Source organism: Oncorhynchus nerka, linkage group LG28 (genome assembly GCF_034236695.1).
Source record: "Oncorhynchus nerka isolate Pitt River linkage group LG28, Oner_Uvic_2.0, whole genome shotgun sequence".
Taxonomy (NCBI): Eukaryota; Metazoa; Chordata; class Actinopteri; order Salmoniformes; family Salmonidae; genus Oncorhynchus; species Oncorhynchus nerka.
Window position 1 is genome coordinate 27,913,118 of NC_088423.1, and position 23,302 is coordinate 27,936,419.

Genomic DNA, 23,302 nt, shown 5'->3' on the forward strand with positions numbered 1-23,302 from the left:
CTATTCAGCAGCCTCTAATGTGTTATTGATGGCTATTTAACAGTCTGATGGCCTTGACATAGAATATGTTTTTCAGTCTCTTGGTCCAAGCTTTGATGCACCTGAACTGACCTCACCTTCTGGATAATAGTGGGGTGAACAGGCAGTGGCTCGGGTGGTTGTTGTCCTTGATGATCTTTTGGGCCTTCCTGTGAAGGCAGTGCAGTGCCGTTGCCGTACCAGGTGGTGATACAGTTGTGTTGCTCTCAATTGTGCATCTGTAAACGTTTGTGAAGGTTTTAGGTGACAAGCCTAATTTCTTAAGCCTCCTGAGGTTGAAGAGGCGCTGTTGCACTTTCTTCACCACACTGTCTGTGTGGGTGGACCATTTCAGTTTGTCAGTGATGTGTATACCGAGGAACTTGAAGCTTTCCATCTTCTCCACTGCAGTCCCATCGATGTGGATAGGGGGGGGGATGCTCCCTCTGCTGTTTCCTGAAGTCCACGATCATCTCTTTTGTATTGTTGACGTTGAGTGAGAGGTTGTTTTCCTGGCACCACACTCCCAGAGCCCTCACCTCCTCCCTGTAGGCTGTCTCATCATTGTTGGTAAACAAGCCAGTACTGTAGTGTCGTCTGCAAAGTTGATGATTGAGTTGGAGGCTTGCGTGGCTACGCAGTCATGGGTGAACAGGGAGTACATGAGAAGGCTGAGCACACAACCTTGTTGGGCCCCAGTGTTGAGGATTAGTGAAGTGGACGTGTTTCCTACCTTCACCACCTGGGGGTGTCCCGTCAGGAAGTCCAGGACTCAGTTGCACAGGGTGGGGTTCAGACCCAGGGCCTTGAGTTTAATGATGAGCTTGGAGGATACTATGATGTTGAATGCTGAGCTATAGTCAATGAACATCATTCTTACATAGGTATTCCTCTTGTCCAGATGGGATAGGGCAGTGTGCATTGCATCATCTGTGGATCTATTGGGGCGGTTAGCAAATTGAAGTGGGTCTAGGGTGGCAGGTAAGCTAGAGGTGATATGATCCTTGACTAGTCTCTCAAAGCACTTCATATGATGACAGAAGTGAGTGCTACGGGGTGATAGTCATTTAGTTCAGTTACCTTAGCTTTGTTGGGTACAGGAACAATGGTGGACATCTTGATGTGTGTGGGGACAACAGACTGGGATAGGGAGAGATTGAATATGTCTGTAAACACACCAGCTAGCTGGTCTGTGCATGCTCTGAGGATGCGGCCAGGCATGCCGTCTGGGCCGGCAGCCTTGCGAGGGTTAACACGCTTGAATGTCTTACTCATATCGGCCACGGAGTCCTTGGTAGCAGGCCGTGTCGTTGGCACTGTGTTATCCTCAAAGCGGGCGAAGAAGGTGTTTAGCTTGTCCGTAAGCAAGTCGTCAGTGTCCATGACATGGCTGGTTTTCCTTTTGTAGTCCGTGATTGTCTGTAGACCCTGCCACATACAACTCATGTCTGAGCCGTTGAATTGCGTCTCCACTTTATCTCTATACTGACATTTTGCCTGTTTGATTGCCTTGCGGAGGGAAATAACTACACTGTTTGTATTCTGCCATTTTCCCAGTCCCCTTGCCATGGTTAAGTGTGGTGGTTTGCGCGTTCAGTTTTGCGCACATTTTGCCATCTATCCACAGTTTCTGGTTAGGGTAGGTTTTAATAGGGTACAACATCTTCTATACACTTCCTGATAAACTTAGTCACCGTATCAGTATATTCGTCAACGTTATTCTGGGATGACTACCTGGAACATATCCCAGTCTGCGTAATCAAAACAATCTTGAAGCGTTGATTCTGATTGGTCAGACCAGCATTGAATAGTCCTCATCACGGGTACTTCTTGTTTGAGTTTCTGCCTATAAGAATGGAGCTGCAAAATGGAGTTGTGGTCAGATTTGACGAAAGGAGGGCGGGAGAGGGCCTTGTAGGCATCCCGGAAGTTGGAGTAGCAATGGTTGACTGTTTCAAGTACACTGTTAATAAATAATAATTCATTAGGCCCTAATATATGGATTTCACATGACTGGGCAGGCGCACAGCCATGGGTGGGCGCATAGACCCACCTTCTTTGGTCCCAGGTCCACTCACTGGGGAGCCAGGCCTAGCCAATCAGATTTTTTTACAGACAAAAATACTCATTTCATTAGCTGTCTGGGTGGCTGGTCTCAGACGATCCCACAGGTAAAGAAGCCGGATGTGGAGGTCCTGGGCTGGTGTGGTTACACTAGTCTGCGGTTCTGAAGCCGTATGGAAGTACTGCCAAATTCTCTAAAACGACATTGGATGTGTCTTATGGTAGAGAAATAAACATTAAATTCTCTGGCAACAGCTCTGGTGGACATTCCTGCAGTCAGCATTCAAAATGCACACTCCCTGAAAACTTGAGACATCTGTGGCATTGTGTTGTGTGACAAAACTGCACATTTTAGAGTGGTCTCCTTTAGAATGGAAACCCAGCACAAGGTGCACCTGTGTAGTGATCATGCTATTTAATCAGCTTCTTGATATGCCACACCTGTCAGGTGGATGGGTTATCTTGGAAAATGAGAAATACTCACTAACAGGGATGTAAACAAATGTGTGCACAAACTTTGAGAGAACTTTTTATGCTTTTGGAATTTTTGTGCGTTTGGAACATTTCTGGGATCTTTCATTTCAGCTAATGAAACATGGGACAAACACTTTACATGTTGTGTTTATATTTTTGTTCAGTATACTGTAGGATAGATTGGAGTTATCAGGTGACTCCTAACCGTTAGGAAGAGTTATGACATGAAGGCTATGGTATCAAATGAGTGGTTAAGGAGCAGAATAATTTCACTTGTTAAAGCTGTACATTTTGGGAAACCCAACCAATTTGACATAGAAATGTGAGTTATATATCTGTCATTTTCGTTGAAAGCCAGTCTAAGAAGAAGTACAGTGCATTCGGAAAGTATTCCGACCCCTTCCCTTTTCCACATTTTTTTTTACTTTACAACCTTACGCTAAAATCGATTTTGTTTAAAATCATCAATCTACACACAATACCCAAAAATGACATTGTGAAAACAGGTTTTAGATATTTTTGCTATTTAAAAAAAAAAATGACATAACTATTCAGACCCTTTATTATGAGGCTCGAAATTGAACTCAAGTGAATACTGTTTCCATTGACCATCCTTGAGATGTTTCTACAACTTGATTGAAGTCCACCTGTGGTAAATTAAATTGATTGGACATGATTTGGAAAGGCACACACCTGTCTATATAAGGTCCCACATTTGACAGCGCATGTCAGAGAAAAAAATCAAGCCATGAGGTCGAAGAGCACAGAGCCAGGATTGTGTCAAGGCACAGATCTGGGGAAGGGTACCAACACATTTCTGCAGCATTTAAGGTCCCCAAGAACACAGCGGCCTCCATCATTCTTAAACGGAAGAAGTTTGGAACCATCAGAACTCTTCCTAGAGCTGGCCACCAGGCCAAACTGAGCAATCAGGGGAGAAGGGCCTTGGTCAGGGAGGTGACCAAGAATCCACCCGATGGTCACTCTGACAGTGATCTAGGGTTCCTCTGTGGAGATGGGAGAACCTTCCAGAAGGACAAACATCTCTTCAGGACTCCACCAATCACACCGTTATGGTAGAGTTGCCAGGTGGAAGCCTTTCCTCAATAAAAGGCACATGACAGCCCACTTGGAGTTTGCCAAAAGGCACCTAAAGGACTCTCAGACCATGAGAAACAAAACTCTCTAGTCTGATTAAAACCAACATTGAACTTTTTGGCCTGAATGCCAAGTGTCACATCTGGAGGAAACCTGGCACCATCTCTACGGTGAAGCATGGTGGTGGCAGCATCATGCTGGTGGGGGAGGGTGATTTTGAGCGGCAGAGACTGGGAGCCTAGGCAGGATCGAGGGAAAGATGAACGGAGCAAAGTACAGAGAGGTCCTTGACGGAAACCTGCTTCAGAGTGCTCAGGACCTCAGACTGGGGTAAAGGTTCACCTTGCAACAGGACAACGACCCTAAGCACACTGCCAAGACAACGCAGGAGTGGCTTTGGGACAAGTCTCTGAATGTCCTTGAGTGGCCCAGCCAGAGCCCAGAACCCGATCAAACATCTCTGGAGTGACCTGAAAATATCTGTGCAGCAACGCTACCCATCCAACCTGACAGAGCTTAAGAGGATCTGCAGAGAAGAATGTGAGAAACTCACATACAGGTGTGCCAAGCTTGTAGAGTCATACCCAAGGAGACTCTAGGATGTAATCACTGCCAAAGGTGCTTCAACAAAGTACTGAGTAAAGGGTCTGAATATTTATGTAAATGTAATCTTTTTTTATTTTAATACATTTGCAAAAAAATCCACAAACCTGTTTTTGTTTTGTCATTATGGTTTCTTGTGTGTAGATTGATGAGAAAAAAACACATTTTTATCCATTTTAGAATAAGGCTGTAACATAACAAAATGTGGATAAAGTCAAGGGGTCTGAATACTTTCCGAATGCACTGTAGATCTGTTATGTGTGTGCTATTTCTATGCTTCCTGTTCTTAAGTTTAGTTTTTGCATCTTTCAAAATGCTGAAAATACAATATTTTTGGTTATTGACAATATACTTCACAGTGGTTTAGAATGTACATTGATTCTCTACACTATACATTGCTTGTTTAGTCACATGAACTGAAATTAGGTGAACTTTTAGAATTTTAGAAACCCTCCCTTAAAATCTGGTCCCAATTCCGAAGTCACTTTATACTTAAACAAGCAAGCGGCTGCTCTGCATTAACATTTAATCATCTCTTCCCAGGGTCACAGATTGACACGGCATTCCAGTTCTGGCACAGGAGCGATCTGGTGTTATTTTTGTGACCTATTTGTTGATAACACACAGGTCTCATTCAATACTCTGAGGGTTGACCACAATATTCCCAACACATTTTTAGATACCTGCAAACTCACAGCTTTGCCAAAAAACATTTAGATGAATTTACACTCGAGCCCACTGTCTCGTGTCCAGTCGAGAGGTGCTTAGCCTAAGTGTCCAGTCGAGAGGTGCTTAGATCTTAACCCTTATCTGAAGGGCACAATCTGGAGATTATACAACATAATACAGACCATTAATCCGCCTTTCTTTGCAAATACAAAATCTGCATGGGAGCAAGACATAGGTGGCGAGCTACCCGATGATATATGGCAACAAAGTATTGAGTGTATCCACACATCATCATTTTGAATAAGGCATGGGCTTATTCAGTTTAAGGTTTTGCACAGTCTCCATTACTCAAATGACAGATTGGCAAAAAATATACCCAAATGTTGACCCCAAGTGTTTGAGATGCAGCGACTGTGGGACACACGTTTTGGTCATGCCAATCTTTGAGTGACCTCAGGGACCCCATTTTTGAGACATTCTCACATATGTGTAATACAACTGTTAGCCCCAACCCGGTCACTGACATTATTGGGGAACTTCCCCTAGACCAGAATGCTGCCACTCTGTTAGCTCGCCGCCTTGTCCTCTTTCACTGGAAGTCTGCAAAGCCGCCCTCCTTTATGCAGTGGGTTAAGGAGGTGATGTCATCTCTGCCTCTGGAGAAGGTTAGGTACACTGTGCTTGGGTCCCAACAAAAGTTAGACTTAATCTGGTCCCCATTAATACAATATGTGGAGAGCCTGTCTTTTACTTAGTGTAACTTGCATAGTTTGGTAAGCAGTCATGTCTGTTCTAGTGGTCATTTGTGCTGATATTTTTTATATAACTTTTTTTCCCCATTGTTTTTGTCTCTGTTACTGTTTGTTTCTGCTTTTCTTTCCTATTTAACTTATTTTTTATAGATGCCTTGATGGGTGGGTGGTTGGGAGGGAGGGAGGGAGGGATGGATGGATGGGAGAATGAGGGGTTGCGTTCGTACTGTTTTTGTTGTTATGTCTGAAAATCGATAAATAAAGTAAAAAATAAAACATATATATCACCTGCCATCTATATATCACCTGCTAAAAAATATTTTAGCAACCAGGAAATGGCAGGAAATGGCCGGCACGATTTCTGCATATTCACCTTTAAAATAAATTGACTAAATGAAATCAAATACTACCATGTGAAAAGCCCATTTGTTACAAGTAATCTCTTTGTTACGGGTCTTTGTTAAATGCTTTGCTTGTGGATGTACCTTTGCCAGATTGAGGTTCACAGAGAAAAATTACAAAAATAATTGTATGTCTTTGTTATTTCAAAGTATAATTCATTAGACTTTGCATGGTTCTATGCTCACACTGGCCAATAAAAGTGGATGATACACTGTTCAGTAAGAGGTTAAAGACTGTTCATCTCTCATCCAGTCACATTCTCTGCCCTCTCCAGTAAATCATTCCTAGTAGACAACAACCCGGTAATATTGATGTATTGTACACAGATGGTTACATTCACTGTTATTTTTGAAACCTCTGCCGCAGTCATCTGGATAACATTAACAAAAGTATGACTTGGCGTGCATCTCAATAGTCTGAAGTGACTTTCTTTATGTCCTTTCCATCATCTGCATAAAGTAACCATCGGGTGAAACCAAATACCTGTTACTGTAGGTATCACCACTATTTTGCTTTCACCTTTTCTTTGTTTTCAGATCAGTGCAGTTGAAGGAGAGGAGAGCATAGACTATTGAAATTCCCCCTCAGACAGTAATGCCTGATTCACACTATCGAGCCAAGTCGAGCTGCGCAATGCTGGCCTGGATAAGCATACACCATAGTTCTGAAACCATGCTGGAAAGGACAATGTGAAATGAAAATATCCTGACCAGCACAGTTTGGTTCGGGTTGGCCCTGTAGTGTGAAAAAGGCTTCAGGTGTTGTTTTCGTTGACATCCTGGTGACAGGAGGGCCAGTGGAGTCGTGTGCAGGTCATCAGACTCCAGCTCAGAGGGGATCTCCCTAAAGTTCAGAGGGCGTATCTCGTTACCCAGAGGCACCCACAGCCACAGGCACTGAACTGAACTCTGGGTAACTCTAGTGTGGCGAAGGAGATAGTTGCTCTGGGTTAGGATTAGATATACCGGTATGCCTATTCATGTATCAAAAACAGGAGGGAGGGATACACACCAGAAACTGTTCTTTGAAAACAGTGTATTTCCCATTTATGATTCTTTGGCCTCTGTTCTCTTAGGCCTTTCGATTTCATGCGGATCATACGCTGTGGACTGGGAACTATTTACATGAACTGATCATAGTTTTGCTCCTCACCTGTAACTGTGATATGACTCTGGGATCGTCTGATGGGCTTTCTCGGTCTGCTCAGGGCCATAAGCACCGCCGTTTTCGGGGAGTCCTGCGCCACGTCCTGTTCCCCTGGTGACAACATCCCCCTTTTGCCCCTTCCCCCATCTCCAGCCCCTCCCCTTTCCACAGGACCCTCTCCTTTCCCCCGAATTGGTGTGTCCTTCAAAAACACAGTGGCGCCTAGCGTCCGGCTGGTTTCCATGGCAACCAGCCTTCCATAAGGCAAGAGGGATGCGTTAGAGTCCAAGGGGGGGTGTAGGTCAGTCTGCATGGCGGTCTCTGCAGTGCGTTCGGAGTTGCTGGTGTGGCGAGAGCGGTCCTCAGTGGAGATGCAGACGTCCACCATGTCAGAGCCAAAGGCGGGGGGGAAGAGGACCTGGGAGAGACCACTAAGGGAGCTGAGGGGGGTGGAAGACAGGGAGGAGGCCGAGGAGTAAGAGTCAGAGCCCTGGGAGGAGGACGGAGGCCCTCCATTGGCCACTGCATGGGGAAGAAGAGGAACTCATTTAGAAACAGTAGCTGGAGATTTGAAAAGTAAATGTATAGTGTTTCAATACCAAAGGACACAATATAATATTCTCTAATGATGCAAAATGTATGTTAAAGACATGTATTGGTAGTTTGATGAAAGTGAACACCAGTGAACCTCATAAGTGGCGTTGAAATCATAGTTTATTGTGTAATTTCCTCAGTTTTATAGTGTGTCCTCAAATCATCCAACTCTAGTTCCCATCCCACAGTCCACGAGCCGTATACATAACACACATTTTTCACACCGATCATAAAGTCTTTGTAGTTGGTACAGACTGACATCTGGCTGAGCTCACTGTTTGTTTATTTGTTTATTTGGATCCCCATAAGCTTTTGCAGAAGCAGCAGCTACTCTTCCTGGGGTCCACAAAAATCACAAAACATGACAAGTAACAAAACACTGATAGACAAGGACAGCCACACACATTTTAAATACAGCGACATACAAACAAAGCAACTCAAATATAATACAAACAATACAATAAAAAACATGTGTGTGTTTTTAATCTGTTTTTTAATGGTCAATTAGCTGTTTGCAATCATGGCTCTGTATAAAACTGTGCGTTGCCTGGAATTTGTTTTGGACTTGGGGACTGAGAAGAGACCCCTGGTGGTATGTATTGTGGGGTATGTATGGGTCTCTGAGCTGAATGTTATTTGATTATGCAGACAATCTGGAATTTTCACCATAATAATATTTTTCATAAAACTAGAAGAGAAGCAGTTCATCTATCATCAACCCTCAACCAGAAAAGACTGGCATGCATGTTGTTGATGTTTGTTCTGTATGTGCAGTTAAGGGCTCTGTTTTAAGCAAGCTGCAGCATGGCTAAGTCCTTCTTCGCTGCACTTGACCATATTACTGGACAGTAATCAAGATGGGACAAGATCAGAGCCTAAACAACTAGTACAGTTGATTGTTGGGTCAAAAAGCAGAACATATTTTTACAACAGACATACCCCTCCCCATCTTCACAAGAAAGTTGTCAATATGACTTGATAATTGACCATCCAATGTTATACACCTAGGAGTTTAGCTTCCTCAACTTGCTCAATGGTCATACCAGTCTTAAATACCATGTATTCAAGACCAGTTTATTATTAATCACCCACTCTGATACTGACTTTAATTCCTTATTTAGAATTTAAGTGAGCTCACTGGCTTTGGGTGCTGACATGTGGAATCTGAATACCTAGGATTCTAGCTTCATGTAAGACCAGTGGCAAATCATTTGTAAAAATTGAGAAGAGTAATGGCCCAAGGCAACTGCCCCCCTGGGACACTGCACTGTACATATCTTATGATAGAGAAGCTTTCATTGAAGAACACTCTCTGGGTTCTATTGGATAAATAAGTCTCCAACCATGTGATGGCAGGTGATATAAAGTGTTTTCATTAAAAATGTATGATCAATAACATCAAAGGCTGCGCTGAAATCTAAAAATACATCTCCAACTATAATCTTATTATCCATGTCTTTTAACCAATCATCAGTCATCAGTGCAGTATAAGTTGAGTGCCCTCCTCTATTTGCATGTTGAAAGTCAGTAGTTAACTTGTTCTCTGAAAAATAGCATTGTATTTGGTCAAACACACTAAGCACAGTCAGCAAACTGATTGGGCGACTGTTAGAGCCAGCAAATGGTGCTTTACTATTTTTAGGCAGTGGAATTACTTTAGCTTCCTTCCACGCCTGTGGCACAAACTCATTTAGGCTTTGGTTAAAGTTATAGCATATAGTTGTGGCAATACAGTCTGCTACCATTTTCAATAGTTTCCCATCACTCTGTTGTCTATACCTGGCGGCTTATCATTATTGATAGATAACAATAGTTTTTCCACCTCTACCACACGAAGTTGACCAAATTCCAAACAGCAATCCTTCACTTTCATTTTTAGATATTTCATACAAAAATATGATGGTTCACTGTTCAATGTTGTCATTTCACTTCTGAGTTTCCACTTTACTAGTGAAATAGTCACTGAAATGATTGGCAATATCGAAAGGTTTTGTTAAAAATGACCCATCAACTTCAATGAACGATGGAGATTAATTGGGTTTTCTGCCCATGACATCATTTAAGGTAAGTCTTTTTCCATTGTGTTTTATGTCATTTATCTTTGTTTGGTAATATACATTTAGTCACAATATTTCTCAATTTACATCATGTCAACCAATCAGCTGAGCAGCCTGACTTCTTTGCCACCTCTTTGGCATAATTGCTTTGAAGCATATATTTTTTTAATTCATCATCAATCCAGGGGGCTCTAATCGTTCTCGCAGTTAAGAAACTAACAGGTGCATGTCAACAATTAGCTTTAATACTTGTTTTAATACTTCCAGTGCTGCATCTGGATTCAATTCCTCAAACACATCAGACCAACATACATTTTTTACATCTTTAACAAAATAACATTTTCTATATTCTCTTATAAATGACTTTAGGCCCAAACTTTGGCACTTTGGCTTTCCTTATTATTGCCACAATATTATGGTCACTACAGACAATGCAAACTGATATTGCTTTGGAGCAAAGCTCTGTAGCATTAGTGAAGATCTGATCCAACACTATTGTTATGCACTCTAGTTGGTTGAGTGATAACCTGAGTCATATTACAGGCATTAGTCACAGTTAGAAGCTTCATCTTGAGAGGACAGCTAGTTGCTAAGCAGTCAATGTTGAGGTCACCCAGAAAATAGACCTCTCTGTTAACATCACACACATTATCAAGCATTATATGCATATTATTCAAATACTGACTGTTAGCACTTGATGGCCTATAGCAGCACCCCAAAATAAGAAAGTCTAGATGAGGCAGGTGAACACGCATCCACAACACTTTAACAACATTTGACATTAGATCCTCTCTAAGCTTTACAGGAATATGTCTCTGAACATATACAGCAACACCTCCACCATGGGCATTCCTGTATTTTCTGTAGATGTTATATCCCTGTATTGCTACTGCTGTATCAAAGGAATTTGTTTCAGAGATGGCCAGTGTATGAATGTTATCTGATGTTAGCAAGTTATTTTCTTTCATGAACCTTATTTCTAAGGCTACATATATTAATATGGGCTATTCTTAGCCCTTGCATTGGTAGCTTATTGGAGATGGACATAATATGGAGACAAAATAAATAAATGTGTGTGTGTGTGTGTGTGTGTGTGTGTGTGTGTGTGTGTGTGTGTGTGTGTGTGTGTGTGTGTGTGTGTGTGTGTGTGTGTGTGTGTGTGTGCGTGTGTGTGTGCGTGTGTGTGTGCGTGTGTGCGTGTGCGTGTGCGTGTGCGTGTGCGTGTGCGTGTGCGTGTGCGTGTGCGTGTGATGTTGTGGTGAAGCTACTGACCCTGAGGCTCTCTCAGTCCTCCCAGGCTTTTTGGAGGAATGATGGACAATGAGCTGGTCGTAGCAGATGTAAGCAATGTCCCCATGCTCTCTGACAGCTTTCATAGTTGTGATAAGTTCTTTCTTATCTAGTCTAGGTTAGACTACTGCAATGGTCTACTTTCCGGCTACCCCGATAAAGCACTAAATAAACTTCAGTTAGTGCAAAAAATGTGATCATATTACTCCAGTGCTAGCCTCCCTACACTGCCTCCCTTCAAGGAAAGGGCTGATTTCAAGGTTTTACTGCTAACCTACAAAGCATTACATGGGCTTGCTCCTACCTATCTCTCTGATTTGGTCCTGCCGTACATACCTACACGTACGCTACGGTCACAAGACGCAGGCCTCCTAATTGTCCCTAGAATTTCTAAGCAAACAGCTGAAGGTAGGGCTTTCTCCTATAGAGCTCCATTTTTATGGAATGGTCTGCCTACCCATGTGAGAGACGCAAACTCGGTCTCAACCTTTAAGTCTTTACTGAAGACTCATCTCTTCAGTGGGTCATATGATTGAGTGTAGTCTGGTCCAGGAGTGTGAAGGTGAATGGAAAGGCTCTGGAGCAACGAACCGCCCTTGCTGTCTCTGTCTGGCCGGTTCCCCTCTTTCCACTGGGATTCTCTGCCTCTAACCCTATTACAGGGGCTGAGTCACTGGCTTACTGGTGCTCTTTCATGCCGTCCCACTTGAGTGCGTTGAGTCATTGATGTGATCTTCCTGTCTGGGTTGGCGCCCCCCCTTGGGTTGTGCCGTGGCAGAGATCTTTGTGGGCTATACTCGGCCTTGTCTCAGGATGGTAAGTTGGTGGTTGAATATATCCCTCTAGTGGTGTGGGGGCTGTGCTATGGCAAAGTGGGTGGGGTTATATCCTTCCTATTTGGCCCTGTCCGGGGGTATCATAGGATGGGGCCACAGTGTCTCCTGACCCCTCCTGTCTCAGCCTCCAGTATTTATGCTGCAGTAGTTTATTTGTCGGGGTGCTAGGGTCAGTTTGTTATATCTGGAGTACTTCTCCTGTCTTATCCGGTCCTGTGTGAATTTAAGTATGCTCTCTGTAATTCTCTCTTTCTCTCTTTCTTTCTCTCTCTCGGGGGACCTGAGCCCTAGGATCATGCCTCAGGACTACCTGGCATGATGACTCCTTGCTGTCCCCAGTCCACCTGGCCATGCTGCTGCTCCAGTTTCAACTGATCTGCCTGCGGCTATGGAATCAGGACCTGTTCACCGGACGTGCTACATGTCCCGGGCCTATTATTTGACCATGCTGGTCATTTATGAACATTTGAACATCTTGGCCATGTTCTGTTATAATCTCCACCCGGCACAGCCAGAAGAGGACTGGCCACCCCTCATAGCCTGGTTCCTCTCTAGGTTTCTTCCTAGGTTTTGGCCTTTCAGGGAGTTTGTCTTAGCCAACGTGCTTTAACACCTGCATTGCTTGCTGTTTGGGGTTTTAGGCTGGGTTTCTGTACAGCACTTTGAGATATCAGCTGATGTACGAAGGATTATATAAATACATTTGATTTGATTTCCGCCTCTGGCACATAGCTTCAGAGAGGTCCTCGTTGAGGATGATGTTGGTTCCTCTCAAGTTCTTGGCTCTCTCCAGAACAGCCATCTTGTCCTTAAACCTCAGGAACTTGACCTATATCGGCCTCAGTCTGTCACCTAGGCTGGTTACATGTTTTCCAGACCTGTGGGCGTGTTCCACCTCAAACTTCGTATGATCTATCGGCAGCTTTTCAGTGATCATTTTTGTTGTATTCTCCTCAGACTCGGTCAAGTTCTCATGTGAAGACGCTGGTATGTCATTCACAACAATGTTATTCCTCCTGGATTGTCCATATTCGTTTTTGTCCAGGCGTTGTTAATAATGATTCACAGAGAGAGTGCTGATGTCAGCGAGAGGATTTACAGTTTTTTGTCATCTTGCTGCAAGTTTCTTCCAGGACATCCTCTCCTTGCAAACAATTCTTGAAGGTCCTGGACCTCTCTGATCAGATCGTCTATTCTTTTGTTAGTTGATTCCATCAGTATTTGGACAAAGATCTTGAAGCTATTTTCCTATTGTTGTAACAACTGCTTGCAATAAACTATTTTTGTTTGTTTAAAAGATCCTCCACCTGTGATATAGAAATACTGTCCCCTCCATGACTCCCACCTTTAGCTTTGGATGCCATGGTAGGATTGCATGCCAATGCTGGTACTCCATGCAGTTCCAGAAGACAGGGCAGGTCGCAGGGAAGATTTAAACAGCAGCAAACAGCAGGGATTCAGACAGCCACAAGCCTGGGACAATCTGCTGTCCCAGCCACAAGGGATAACTGCGTGTGTTCAATCTGTCAAGGAAACCTTGCTAGCTTGAGAGCTAGTTAGTAGCTAGGCTAGCTGCCACGCCAAGCATCTCTTCAAACTTTTGGTTGGCAGTATCCCTGGACAGATATAGCGGTACAAGCAACTGAGGCTAACCGCGTCACGGGATCCAAAAGTAACCAAACTTTTTCAGAAGAACACTTTTTCAGAGATTTTCAAAACTTTAAAACAACAAACTGCTGTGTTTGCTAATCCCATTGGCTTTAACTACAGTAAATCCAGAGAATCAATTCAACTACATGAATCATCAGGAAGAATCATGTAAAAGCCAGAAATGACTCAGTAGCCTTAGATCCCAGCAACCTAAATACACAGAGAGTATGTCCCAAATTGCACCTTATTTCTTATATACAGTAGTGCACTACTTTTGACCAGAGCCCTATAGACACTGGTCAAAAGTGCACTAAATAGGGAATAGGATGCCATTTGGGACACAACCCATCCAGCCGCCCAGTCACCAACCTGTCATAACATGCCGTGCCCAACCCAGAGTACTACTCTGTCTCTGAGCACACACAGCACTAATCTGGGGCTATTTTCAGACCCACTCATATTAAGCAAAAAGCAGAGGATCAGATCTGGGGACTGAGATGAATACCGCAGAGGGATTTAGTTAAAGTACATGTGATGAGCCGGTGCTCTACTTTAGATTGACACGTCATGTAATGTCATGTAATGTAGAATCTGAGATTGGGATTCTAGAATTGGTGAAGCTTTCATGAAATTAATGGAATATTCAGATAAACATTGAGGTCAAGCGTTTAATGTACTTGTTTTTTATTTTCTATGTTTGAATCCTTTCATATTACTTATTAGCTCATTGTACTTCCATTAGTATACTATACATTCAGGATTGTCTGTGTGTGAGTAGCATACTGAGAAGAGAGATACATACTTTTGCTGAGCCAGCTGTATTCAGCTACCATCTCTTTGTATGCAGGGTATCTTCCTGCCTCCTGTTAGGATGAAGATAAACATCACATCATCATCATAATCATCGTCATCATAATCATATTCGTTCTCTATCATCATCATCATCCTCCACCTTATTCTCTCCATCATACTCATCATCATCATCACACACAACATTTCTATAAATATTTTATCAGAGGTTCAGTAGTCAGTCCTTATATGTGGATATCTGGATGCGTTTACCCTAGGATAGGTGTTCTGAGGACAGAATATAAGTAGACTAGCCTCTATTTCATGACCTTTACAGAGTCTCACAGAAGTTTCTTCTGGCTCTGGGGCACATGTGACCTTCCACTCAATGAAAGTGTGTGGGTGCTACAAGGACAAGTGACCCTTAGGGACTTGGCGGACCTCACTGCAATTACACACACACACACACACACACACACACACACACACACACACACACACACACACACACACACACACACACACACACACACACACACACACACATACACCCTGTATTATACAGAAACACAGCTCTAGGGAAAAACTGGAGCCCTGACACAAGATGGCAGACACTCACTCACCAGATTCACCACCTCTCCAGGGAAGCTTATGCCTTCTCACCATACTGCACAGGCCCACATGGAGAACAGGGCACCATTTTAGGTCAAACACAAGTCTCACTTGACAAATTCTAAGATCCCTACACTTAGGACCACAAAGGAAAGCCACCAATTCAGGTCAGGCAGAAGTCACAGTGGACCCCCTCCGAGAGCTTCCACAATGGGCCTTGGTCTGGGCAGGTGTTGGGGGGCGTTTAGCAAACTAACCCGGCTCCTATGTGTGTAATTTTGAGCCATAATGGGGTTTAGTGCGGGGCAGAGGAGCGACATAAAACAAGGCTTTCTGCTGATTATAACTTGATCTTGCTGCCTTGTAAATAATGAACATCGTCTCTGGCGTTTTTTCTCGCACGGAACCTGAGATGAGAGGAGTAAAGTGAGCCCACTGGAATGCAAGGGGCTGGGCGTGCACACAAACACACACACACACACACACACACACACACACACACACACACACACACACACACACACACACACACACACACACACACACACACACACAGGTACACACACACACACACAGGTACACACACACACACACACAGGTACACACACACACACACAGGTACACACACACACAGGTACACACACACACAGGTACACACACACACACACACACACACACACACACACACACACACACACACACACACACACACACACACACACACACACACACACACACACACAGACAAACACAGAGGAATGCATGGGCCAGGTGCCAGCTGTCTGCTTTACTATGCTGTCTCCCTCCCCAGCGCAAGAAGAGCCGGTGTTGTTTAACGCACTGCAACATCCATTAATGTGCCAGAGTACTTAGAGCACCACGTGATCAACTGTTAGGTATGAAATGGATCTAACCTATTGAACATTGAGTACATGTTTCATATGAAAGGTTAGCGTGTACCACTTTCAACCTTGATGTACATGCATTTAGGAGAACAGTACAGATCAGTGTATATGATGGAGAGGAGACAAGGAGTGGAGGCAACTTTAGACTATTGAGATGCACTTATAATGGCCGTGTTTAATTTCAGAAAGATGTTCCCTTCCATCTGCCCTAGCTAGTTCAATCCACTTCACAGATCTGATAGGACTGGATAGGTGAAAGCACTATAGATAGCTATAGGGGTAGTGCACTATAAAGGTAACAGGGTGCCACTTGGGACGCAGATAAAGATGAGTCTTCTCTCTCACCCTGATGGTCAGCATGATGTGGGTATGGCTCTTCAGAACTTCCACGGCATTGCTATGGGTGATGCCATCAAAGCTCACCCCATTGGCTGCCAGGATCTGGTCGCCCATCTTGATGCCGTGCTGCTCCGCCAGACCCCCAGGGTCCAACCTGATCATAATACACAGAGAAGTCAAGGAAGATGTGTCGTGGAGATGGCCGATTGTTTTGAGTTGTGTTTTGTATTGCTCTGAGCTTCAAACGTTGTTCTAACATTGTTCTCTGATAGTTACCATCCTGTAGTTAGAGTTCAGATTCAATTAAGGGCTGCTCACGTCTCCCACAAGTCAATTCTGAATATATTTACATGTTACAAACAAAGGTATCTCCACTGTATTTTGTTGTTGTTGAGAGCAACAGTGTTGTACGCTTGAGCAGTTTAATCTAGTGATAGGTGGGAACATAAACCTTCACAACCTGTATCTTCCCCAGGACCACGTACTTAGAGACGTAGATGCCCAGTCCGAACTCTTTGCCCCCTCTGATGTTGAATCCCAGGCAGTAGTCATCTGAGGTTGTGTAGAGGTGAACCATCCTACGGAGAACACTGTCTGAACTGGCATCTGAAGGAGTACGACCACTCTCCTCTACTACCATACGCCTCTGGATCAGATCCACCCTGCAGAAACAAACACATCCTAGATATGTACATAAACATACTGTACATACAAACACACACAGATATGTACATACACTAGACCCAATCCAATTTGCATACCGCCCTAGCAGATCCACAGATGATGCAATCTCTGTTGCACTCCACATTGCCCTTTCCCACCTGGACAAAAGGAACACCTAGGTGAGAATGCTATTCATTGACTACAGGTCAGCGTTCAACACCATAGTGCACTCAAAGCTCATCAATAAGCTAAGGACCCTGGGACTAAACACCTCCCTCTGCAACTGGATCTTGGACTTCCTGTTGGGCCGCCCCCATGTGGTAAGGATAGGTAACAACACAACCGCCACACCGATAGTCAACACAGGAGCCCCTCAGGGTTGCGTGCACAGTCCCCTCTTGTACTCCCTATTCACTCATGATTGCACGGCCAGGCACGACTCCAACACCATCATTAAGTTTGCCAATGACACAACAGTGGTAGGCCTGATCACTGACAACGACGAGACAACCTATAGGGAGGAGGCCAGAGACCTGGCCGTGTGATGCCAGGGCAACAACCTCTCCCTCAACATGATCAAGACAAAGGAGATGATTGTTGACTGCAGGAAAAACAGGACCGAGCACGCCCCCATTGTCACCGATGGGGCTGCAGTGGAGCAGGTTGAGAGTCTCAAGTTCCTTGGGGTCCACATCACCAACAAACTAACATGGTCCAAGCACACCAATACAGTCGTAAACAGGGTACGACAAAACCTATTCCCCCTCAGGAGACTGAAAAGATTTGGCATGGATCCTCAGATCCTCAAAAGGTTCTACAGCTACACCATCAAGAGCATCCTGACTGGTTGCATCACTGCCAGATATGGCAACTGCTCGGCCTCCGACCGCAAGGCATTACAGAGGGTAGTACGTACGGCCCAGTACATTACTGGGGCAAAGCTTCCTGCCATCCAGGACCTCTATACCAGGCGGTGTCAGAGGAAGGCCCTAGAAATTGTCAAAGACACCAGCCACCCTAGTCATAGACTGTTCTCTCTGCTACCAAACGGCAAGCGGTACCTGAGCGCCAAGTGTAGGTCCAAGAGGCTTCTGAACAGCTTCTACCCCCAAGCCATAAGACTCCTGAACATCCTGAACTCCTGAACATACGGCAGGGCAGCCTAGTGGTTAGAGCGTTGGACTAGTAACTGGAAGGTTGCAAGTTCAAATCCCCGAGCTGACAAGGTACACATCTGTTGTTCTGCCCCTGAACTGGAAGTAAACCCACTGTTCCTAGGCTGTCATTGAAAATAAGAATTGGTTCTTAACTGACTTGCCTAGGTAAATAAAATAAATCTAATCAAATGGCTACCCAGACTATTTGCATTGCCCCCCCACCCTCAAATGAGATTTAATTTGATATACTACACCTCCCTCCTCACCTACTAACACACACAACAGCAGCCCCATTCCCCAGTGAGTTCTGGCCTTCCTATCAATTAGTCAAATAGCCATAGTCATAGAGGAAATCCATCTAGCCGTGCACCATGAAACCAAGATCCCTCAGCAGCAAGATAACCTAGTGGTGACGCATCATACTGATGTGACCATAGAGATATAATACTAGCTGTTCTATTGATGAGACACTATGAAAAACTTAATACTTATAAAGAATTCACAAACCATAAGCCTAATGGGATCAATTTCATAAGGATCGTGATGCATTTAACACACTGTTGATGCATACGATACACTCGGTATCACAAAACCAGATACATATTATATGGAACCATGTGACACTAACTATGTAACAGTGGAGGCTGCTGAGGGAGGACGGCTCATAATAATGGCTAGAACAGAGCGAATAGATTGGAATCAAACAAATGGAAACTATGTGTTTGATGCATCTGATACAATTTCACTAATTCCGCTCCAGCCATTACAACGAGCCCGTTCTCCCCAATTAAGGTACCTCCAACCTCCTGTGCTCTGTATAGTGTTGTTGTTGTACTGATCATATGCATCAGGTAGTCTCCTGCCTGAAACCTGGACTCAGGGGTAGACGTAGCATAGTACATGAAAGCCTGGGACACTCAAATTAGTATGACATGTAACGTTTGGTATGGTACATGTATGCATTTATATGTGGATGTATGGATGTCCATCATCCATTTCGTGTGATATGTTGTGAATTCCAATTTTGTGGCTAATGTTAGCTAGGTTAGGGGAAGGGTTAGCTAACATGCTAAAGTTGTCCATAATGAGATTGAACACTCAACGTTTGGGATGCTAGACATTCGTGTTTACCCCGACCAACCACCCTCTTTTAGTTTTTTCCTTAAGTAACTTTCTGTCTTATGTAACTATATCAAACATAACATATCATACTCATTTGGATTTGGATTTACAATGTTACGTCTAGTCTGTGATACCAGCCTGTCTCATTACCCATACTTCGCTCACTCCACTCCAGTGCTTCAGGTGGCTTGAACTAGTCAGGTTGCACTTGAACTTGAATGCTGATTAACAACTACACTCATTTACACATCTGTCCCTGTCTCAACTAACCATTACATTAGGAACTGACCAACTACATCACATAACAACAGTACAGCGCAGTACATGACGTGACATAATATAACACTTTAGTACACTCTTAGGGGTCTTCGGCTGTCCCAATAAAACAACCCTTTTTGGTTCCAGGTAGAACTCTTTTTGATTCCATGTAGAACCCTCTGTGGAAAGGGTTCTACCTGGTACCCAAAAGGGTTCTACCTGGAACCAAAGATGTTCTACCTGGAATCAGAAATGGTTCTTCAAAGGCTTCTGCTATGGGGACAGTTGAAGAACATTTTTAGGCTCTAGATATCATATTTTTTTCTAAGAGTGTACAGTACCGTACACTACACTAGGCCCTCTCACCATGTAGTCTTCTCCTTGGAGTAGCGTATACCAGGGACTTTCCCCACACGTCTCACGACCATCCTCAGCCTGTTGTTCCCCGTCAGGACCTTCACAGCACTGCTCATAGTGATGCTTTCCAGGCTGATACCATTCACCTCCACCAGCTTGTCCCCTACACAGAGACCTGCCTGCTCTGGAGGGGAGAGGCGAAGGGATTTAAGCACAGACTGACTGACGCATACAGTACAGACTCATGTATACACACGCACACATACAGTTGAGGTCGGAAGTTTACATACACTTGGGCTGGAGTCATTAAAACTTGTTTTTCAACCACTCCACAAATGTCTTATTAACAAACTATAGTTTTGGCAAGTCGGTTAGGACATCTACTTCGTGCATGACACAAGTAATTTTCCCAACAATTATTTACAGACAGATTATTTCACTTATAATTCACTGTATCACAATTCCAGTGATGTCGTGGCTTTAGAAGCTGGCTTTAGAAGCTTTTGATAGGCTAATTGACATCATTTGAGTCAATTGGAGGTGTACCTGTGGCTTACCTTCAAGGCCTACCTTCAAACTCAGTGCCTCTTTGCTTGACATCATGGGATGGGAAAATCAAAAGAAATCAGCCAAAAACTCGGAAAATTGTAGACCTCCACAAGTCTGGTTCATCCTTGGGAGCAATTTCCAAACGTCTGAAAGAACTACGTTCATCTGTACAAACAATAGTACGCAAGTATAAACACCATGGGACCACGGAGCCGTCATACCGCTCAGGAATGAGACGCGTTCTGTCTCCTAGAGATGAATGTACTTTGGTGCGAAAAGTGCAAATCAATTCCAGAACAACAGCAAAGGACCTTGTGAAGATGCTGGAGGAAACAGGTACAAACGTATCTATATCCACAGTAAAAATGAGTCCTATATCGACATAACCTGAAAGGCCGCTCAGCAAGGAAGAAGCCACTGCTCCAAAACCACCATAAAAAAGCCAGACTACGGTTTGCAACTGCACATGTGGACAAAGATCGTACTTTTTGGAGAAATGTCCTCTGGTCTGATGAAACAAAAATAGACCATCGTTATGTTCGGAGGAAAAAGGGGGAAGCTTGCAAGCCGAAGAACACCAGCCCAAACGTGAAGCACGGGGGTGGCAGCATCATGTTATGGGGGTGCTTTGCTGATGGAGGGACTGGTGCACTTCACAAAATAGTGGGCATCATGAAGATGGAAAATTATGTGGATATATTGAAACAACATCTCAAGAAATAATCAGGAAGTTAAAGCTTGGTCGCAAATGGGTCTTCCAAATGGACAATGACCCCAAGCATACTTCCAAAGTTGTGGCAAAATGGCTTAAGTACAACAAAGTCAAGGTATTGGAGTGGCCATCACAAAGCCCTGACCTCAATCCCATAGAAAATTTGTGGGCAGAACTGAAAAGGCATGTGCGAGCAAGGAGGCCTACAAACCTGACACAGTTGCACCAGCTCTGTCAGGAGGAATGGGCCAAAATTCACCCAACTTATTGTGGGAAGCTTGTGGAAGGCTACCCGAAACGTTTGACCCAAATTAAAAAATGTAAAGGCAATGTTACCAAATACTAAGCGAGTGTATGTAAACTTCTGACCCACTGGAAATGTGATGAAAGAAATAAAAGGTGAAATAAATCATTATCTCTACTATTATTCTGACATTTCACATTCCTAAAATAAAGTGGTGATCCTAATTTACCTAAAACGGGGAATTTTTTACTTGGATTAAATGTCAGGAATTGTGAAAAACTGAGTTTAAATGTACTTGGCTAACGTGTATGTAAACTTCCGACTTCAACTGTAGGAACACAAACACACACAAAAAAATGCACATGCACACACGCAAGCCCACAAACGCATACTCACACAAACACACTCGTAAAAACAAACAGGGGTCATTATGGGGTCAACACACACACCTCCCTCCCTCTGTTATAGGACCTACCTGCAGAGCTGTCATCCTCTATCTTGCTGACGAAGATGCTGAGTCCGTGTTCTGAACCACCTCTAACACTGAATCCCAGACGGCCGTCTGCACTCTTATCTACTGTCACTGTGTGGAGGTCTTCACAGTCATCTCCACCTGTACACAAGAGGGAACAGGCACTCTGAGATCCAATGCAGTAGAAACACTGTATTGACAACAAGTTGGATACAGAAGAAATATGGGAGTTGTAAGTAAAAATGTATAATTGTCCTGAACTAATGAAGGATCTTTAGCTCAGCAGGCTTTAGTTTTGTGGACTTAAGAGTTCATACAACACTGAGTTACTGTGGGAGGGGGAGTAAACACAGTAAAATTATCACCATCGACAGGAGAGTTGATGAGGATGACTCTGCCCATGGGTGAGGACCTGCCTCCCCTGTGGCGGTGATGCTTCTTCTGCCTGTAGCGGTTTGTCGAGTGGGATCCCCCAGCCTGGCCCCCATTGTGGGGGTGAGGGTAGCCTCCCCCATTATGAGGGTGGGGGAGAGGATGTCCTCGCCCGTTGGTCATTTTCCTATGGTTGTGGTCGTCAGAGGAGTGAGCCATGGCGAGAGGCCTACTCCCCCTCCCACACTCATCCACACCAGGGACTCGCCTGGAGATGCAGAGGGGACGGGAGGAGAGGTAGAGGGGAGTGAGTGGGTGGGTGGTTTGGCTGGATCAATCAATCAAGAGTTAAACAGAGGGAACAAGTCAAAACAATCCATCCATTACTGCTTGTCAATAGTGAAGTCCAATGCAGAAAAGTCCAAAAGCCACATTAGGCTAGTAGAGACATAAAAAACTAAATCATAAAATTGAGTCCATTTGTTAAAGGAGATTAATAAGTTATGGCAACTAGTCAGGTTGCAATCAATCAATCAAGAGTTAAGTCCCCTCACTCCCAAAGTATTTCATCCAGGCACAGTTGTGGGACTGAAATAGTCCAATATTTGTATCCTTAAGTGCATCCTTAGGCTTGTTTGTAGCCATCAAAATGAGCTGTCTGTTAATGAACTTCGGGGCACATCCATGGCAGTCACCGTTCAAGACCAGTCACTTTTAATCCAGAAAGATGTCCTTCTTTTGCCATTCCAACTGGGTCGTCCACTTCCTCCGGTCCAGCGGCCGGGGCCAAGATGTCTGCCACAGTGGCCTTTGAGTCCATTCTCCTCGGCCATGCTGTCCCAGCGCACCGCTCACCCATCTATGAAGCGAGACGTCGTCGGGCACCGCTCTGTAAAAGAAAACCTTCTATGATTTCCCACGGGACGTAGTCGGATATCAACGGCCCCAAAAACATTCATGTTTTATTAAAAAGATAAAGGTGACATAGTGTGGAGTACGGTTTCATAATGCGAGGTATCTCAAACACTGCTCGCCTTCTAAAAAGCTACTCACTTGAGACACACTTAACCTGTCACCAAGTATAGATTATTTGATTTA

General features: G+C 44.1%; 1 protein-coding gene across 1 annotated transcript in view; it reads right to left on the reverse strand.

Moving 5' to 3' along the window:
- Nucleotides 1-23,077, reverse strand: part of LOC115113077 (PDZ domain-containing protein 7-like) — a 56,993-nt gene extending 33,916 nt beyond the window's left edge. Inside the window, exons 1-7 of the mRNA XM_029640302.2 lie at nucleotides 22,198-23,077; nucleotides 21,836-21,973; nucleotides 19,865-20,039; nucleotides 16,784-16,960; nucleotides 16,305-16,452; nucleotides 14,456-14,516; nucleotides 7,233-7,748 (exon numbers count right to left, since the gene is read on the reverse strand). Of these exons, the coding sequence (XP_029496162.2) occupies nucleotides 7,233-7,748; nucleotides 14,456-14,516; nucleotides 16,305-16,452; nucleotides 16,784-16,960; nucleotides 19,865-20,039; nucleotides 21,836-21,973; nucleotides 22,198-22,423 (1,441 nt within the window). The 5' untranslated portion in view covers nucleotides 22,424-23,077. The remainder of the gene's footprint in view (nucleotides 1-7,232; nucleotides 7,749-14,455; nucleotides 14,517-16,304; nucleotides 16,453-16,783; nucleotides 16,961-19,864; nucleotides 20,040-21,835; nucleotides 21,974-22,197) is intronic.
- Between the last annotated feature and the right edge of the window lie 225 nt (nucleotides 23,078-23,302).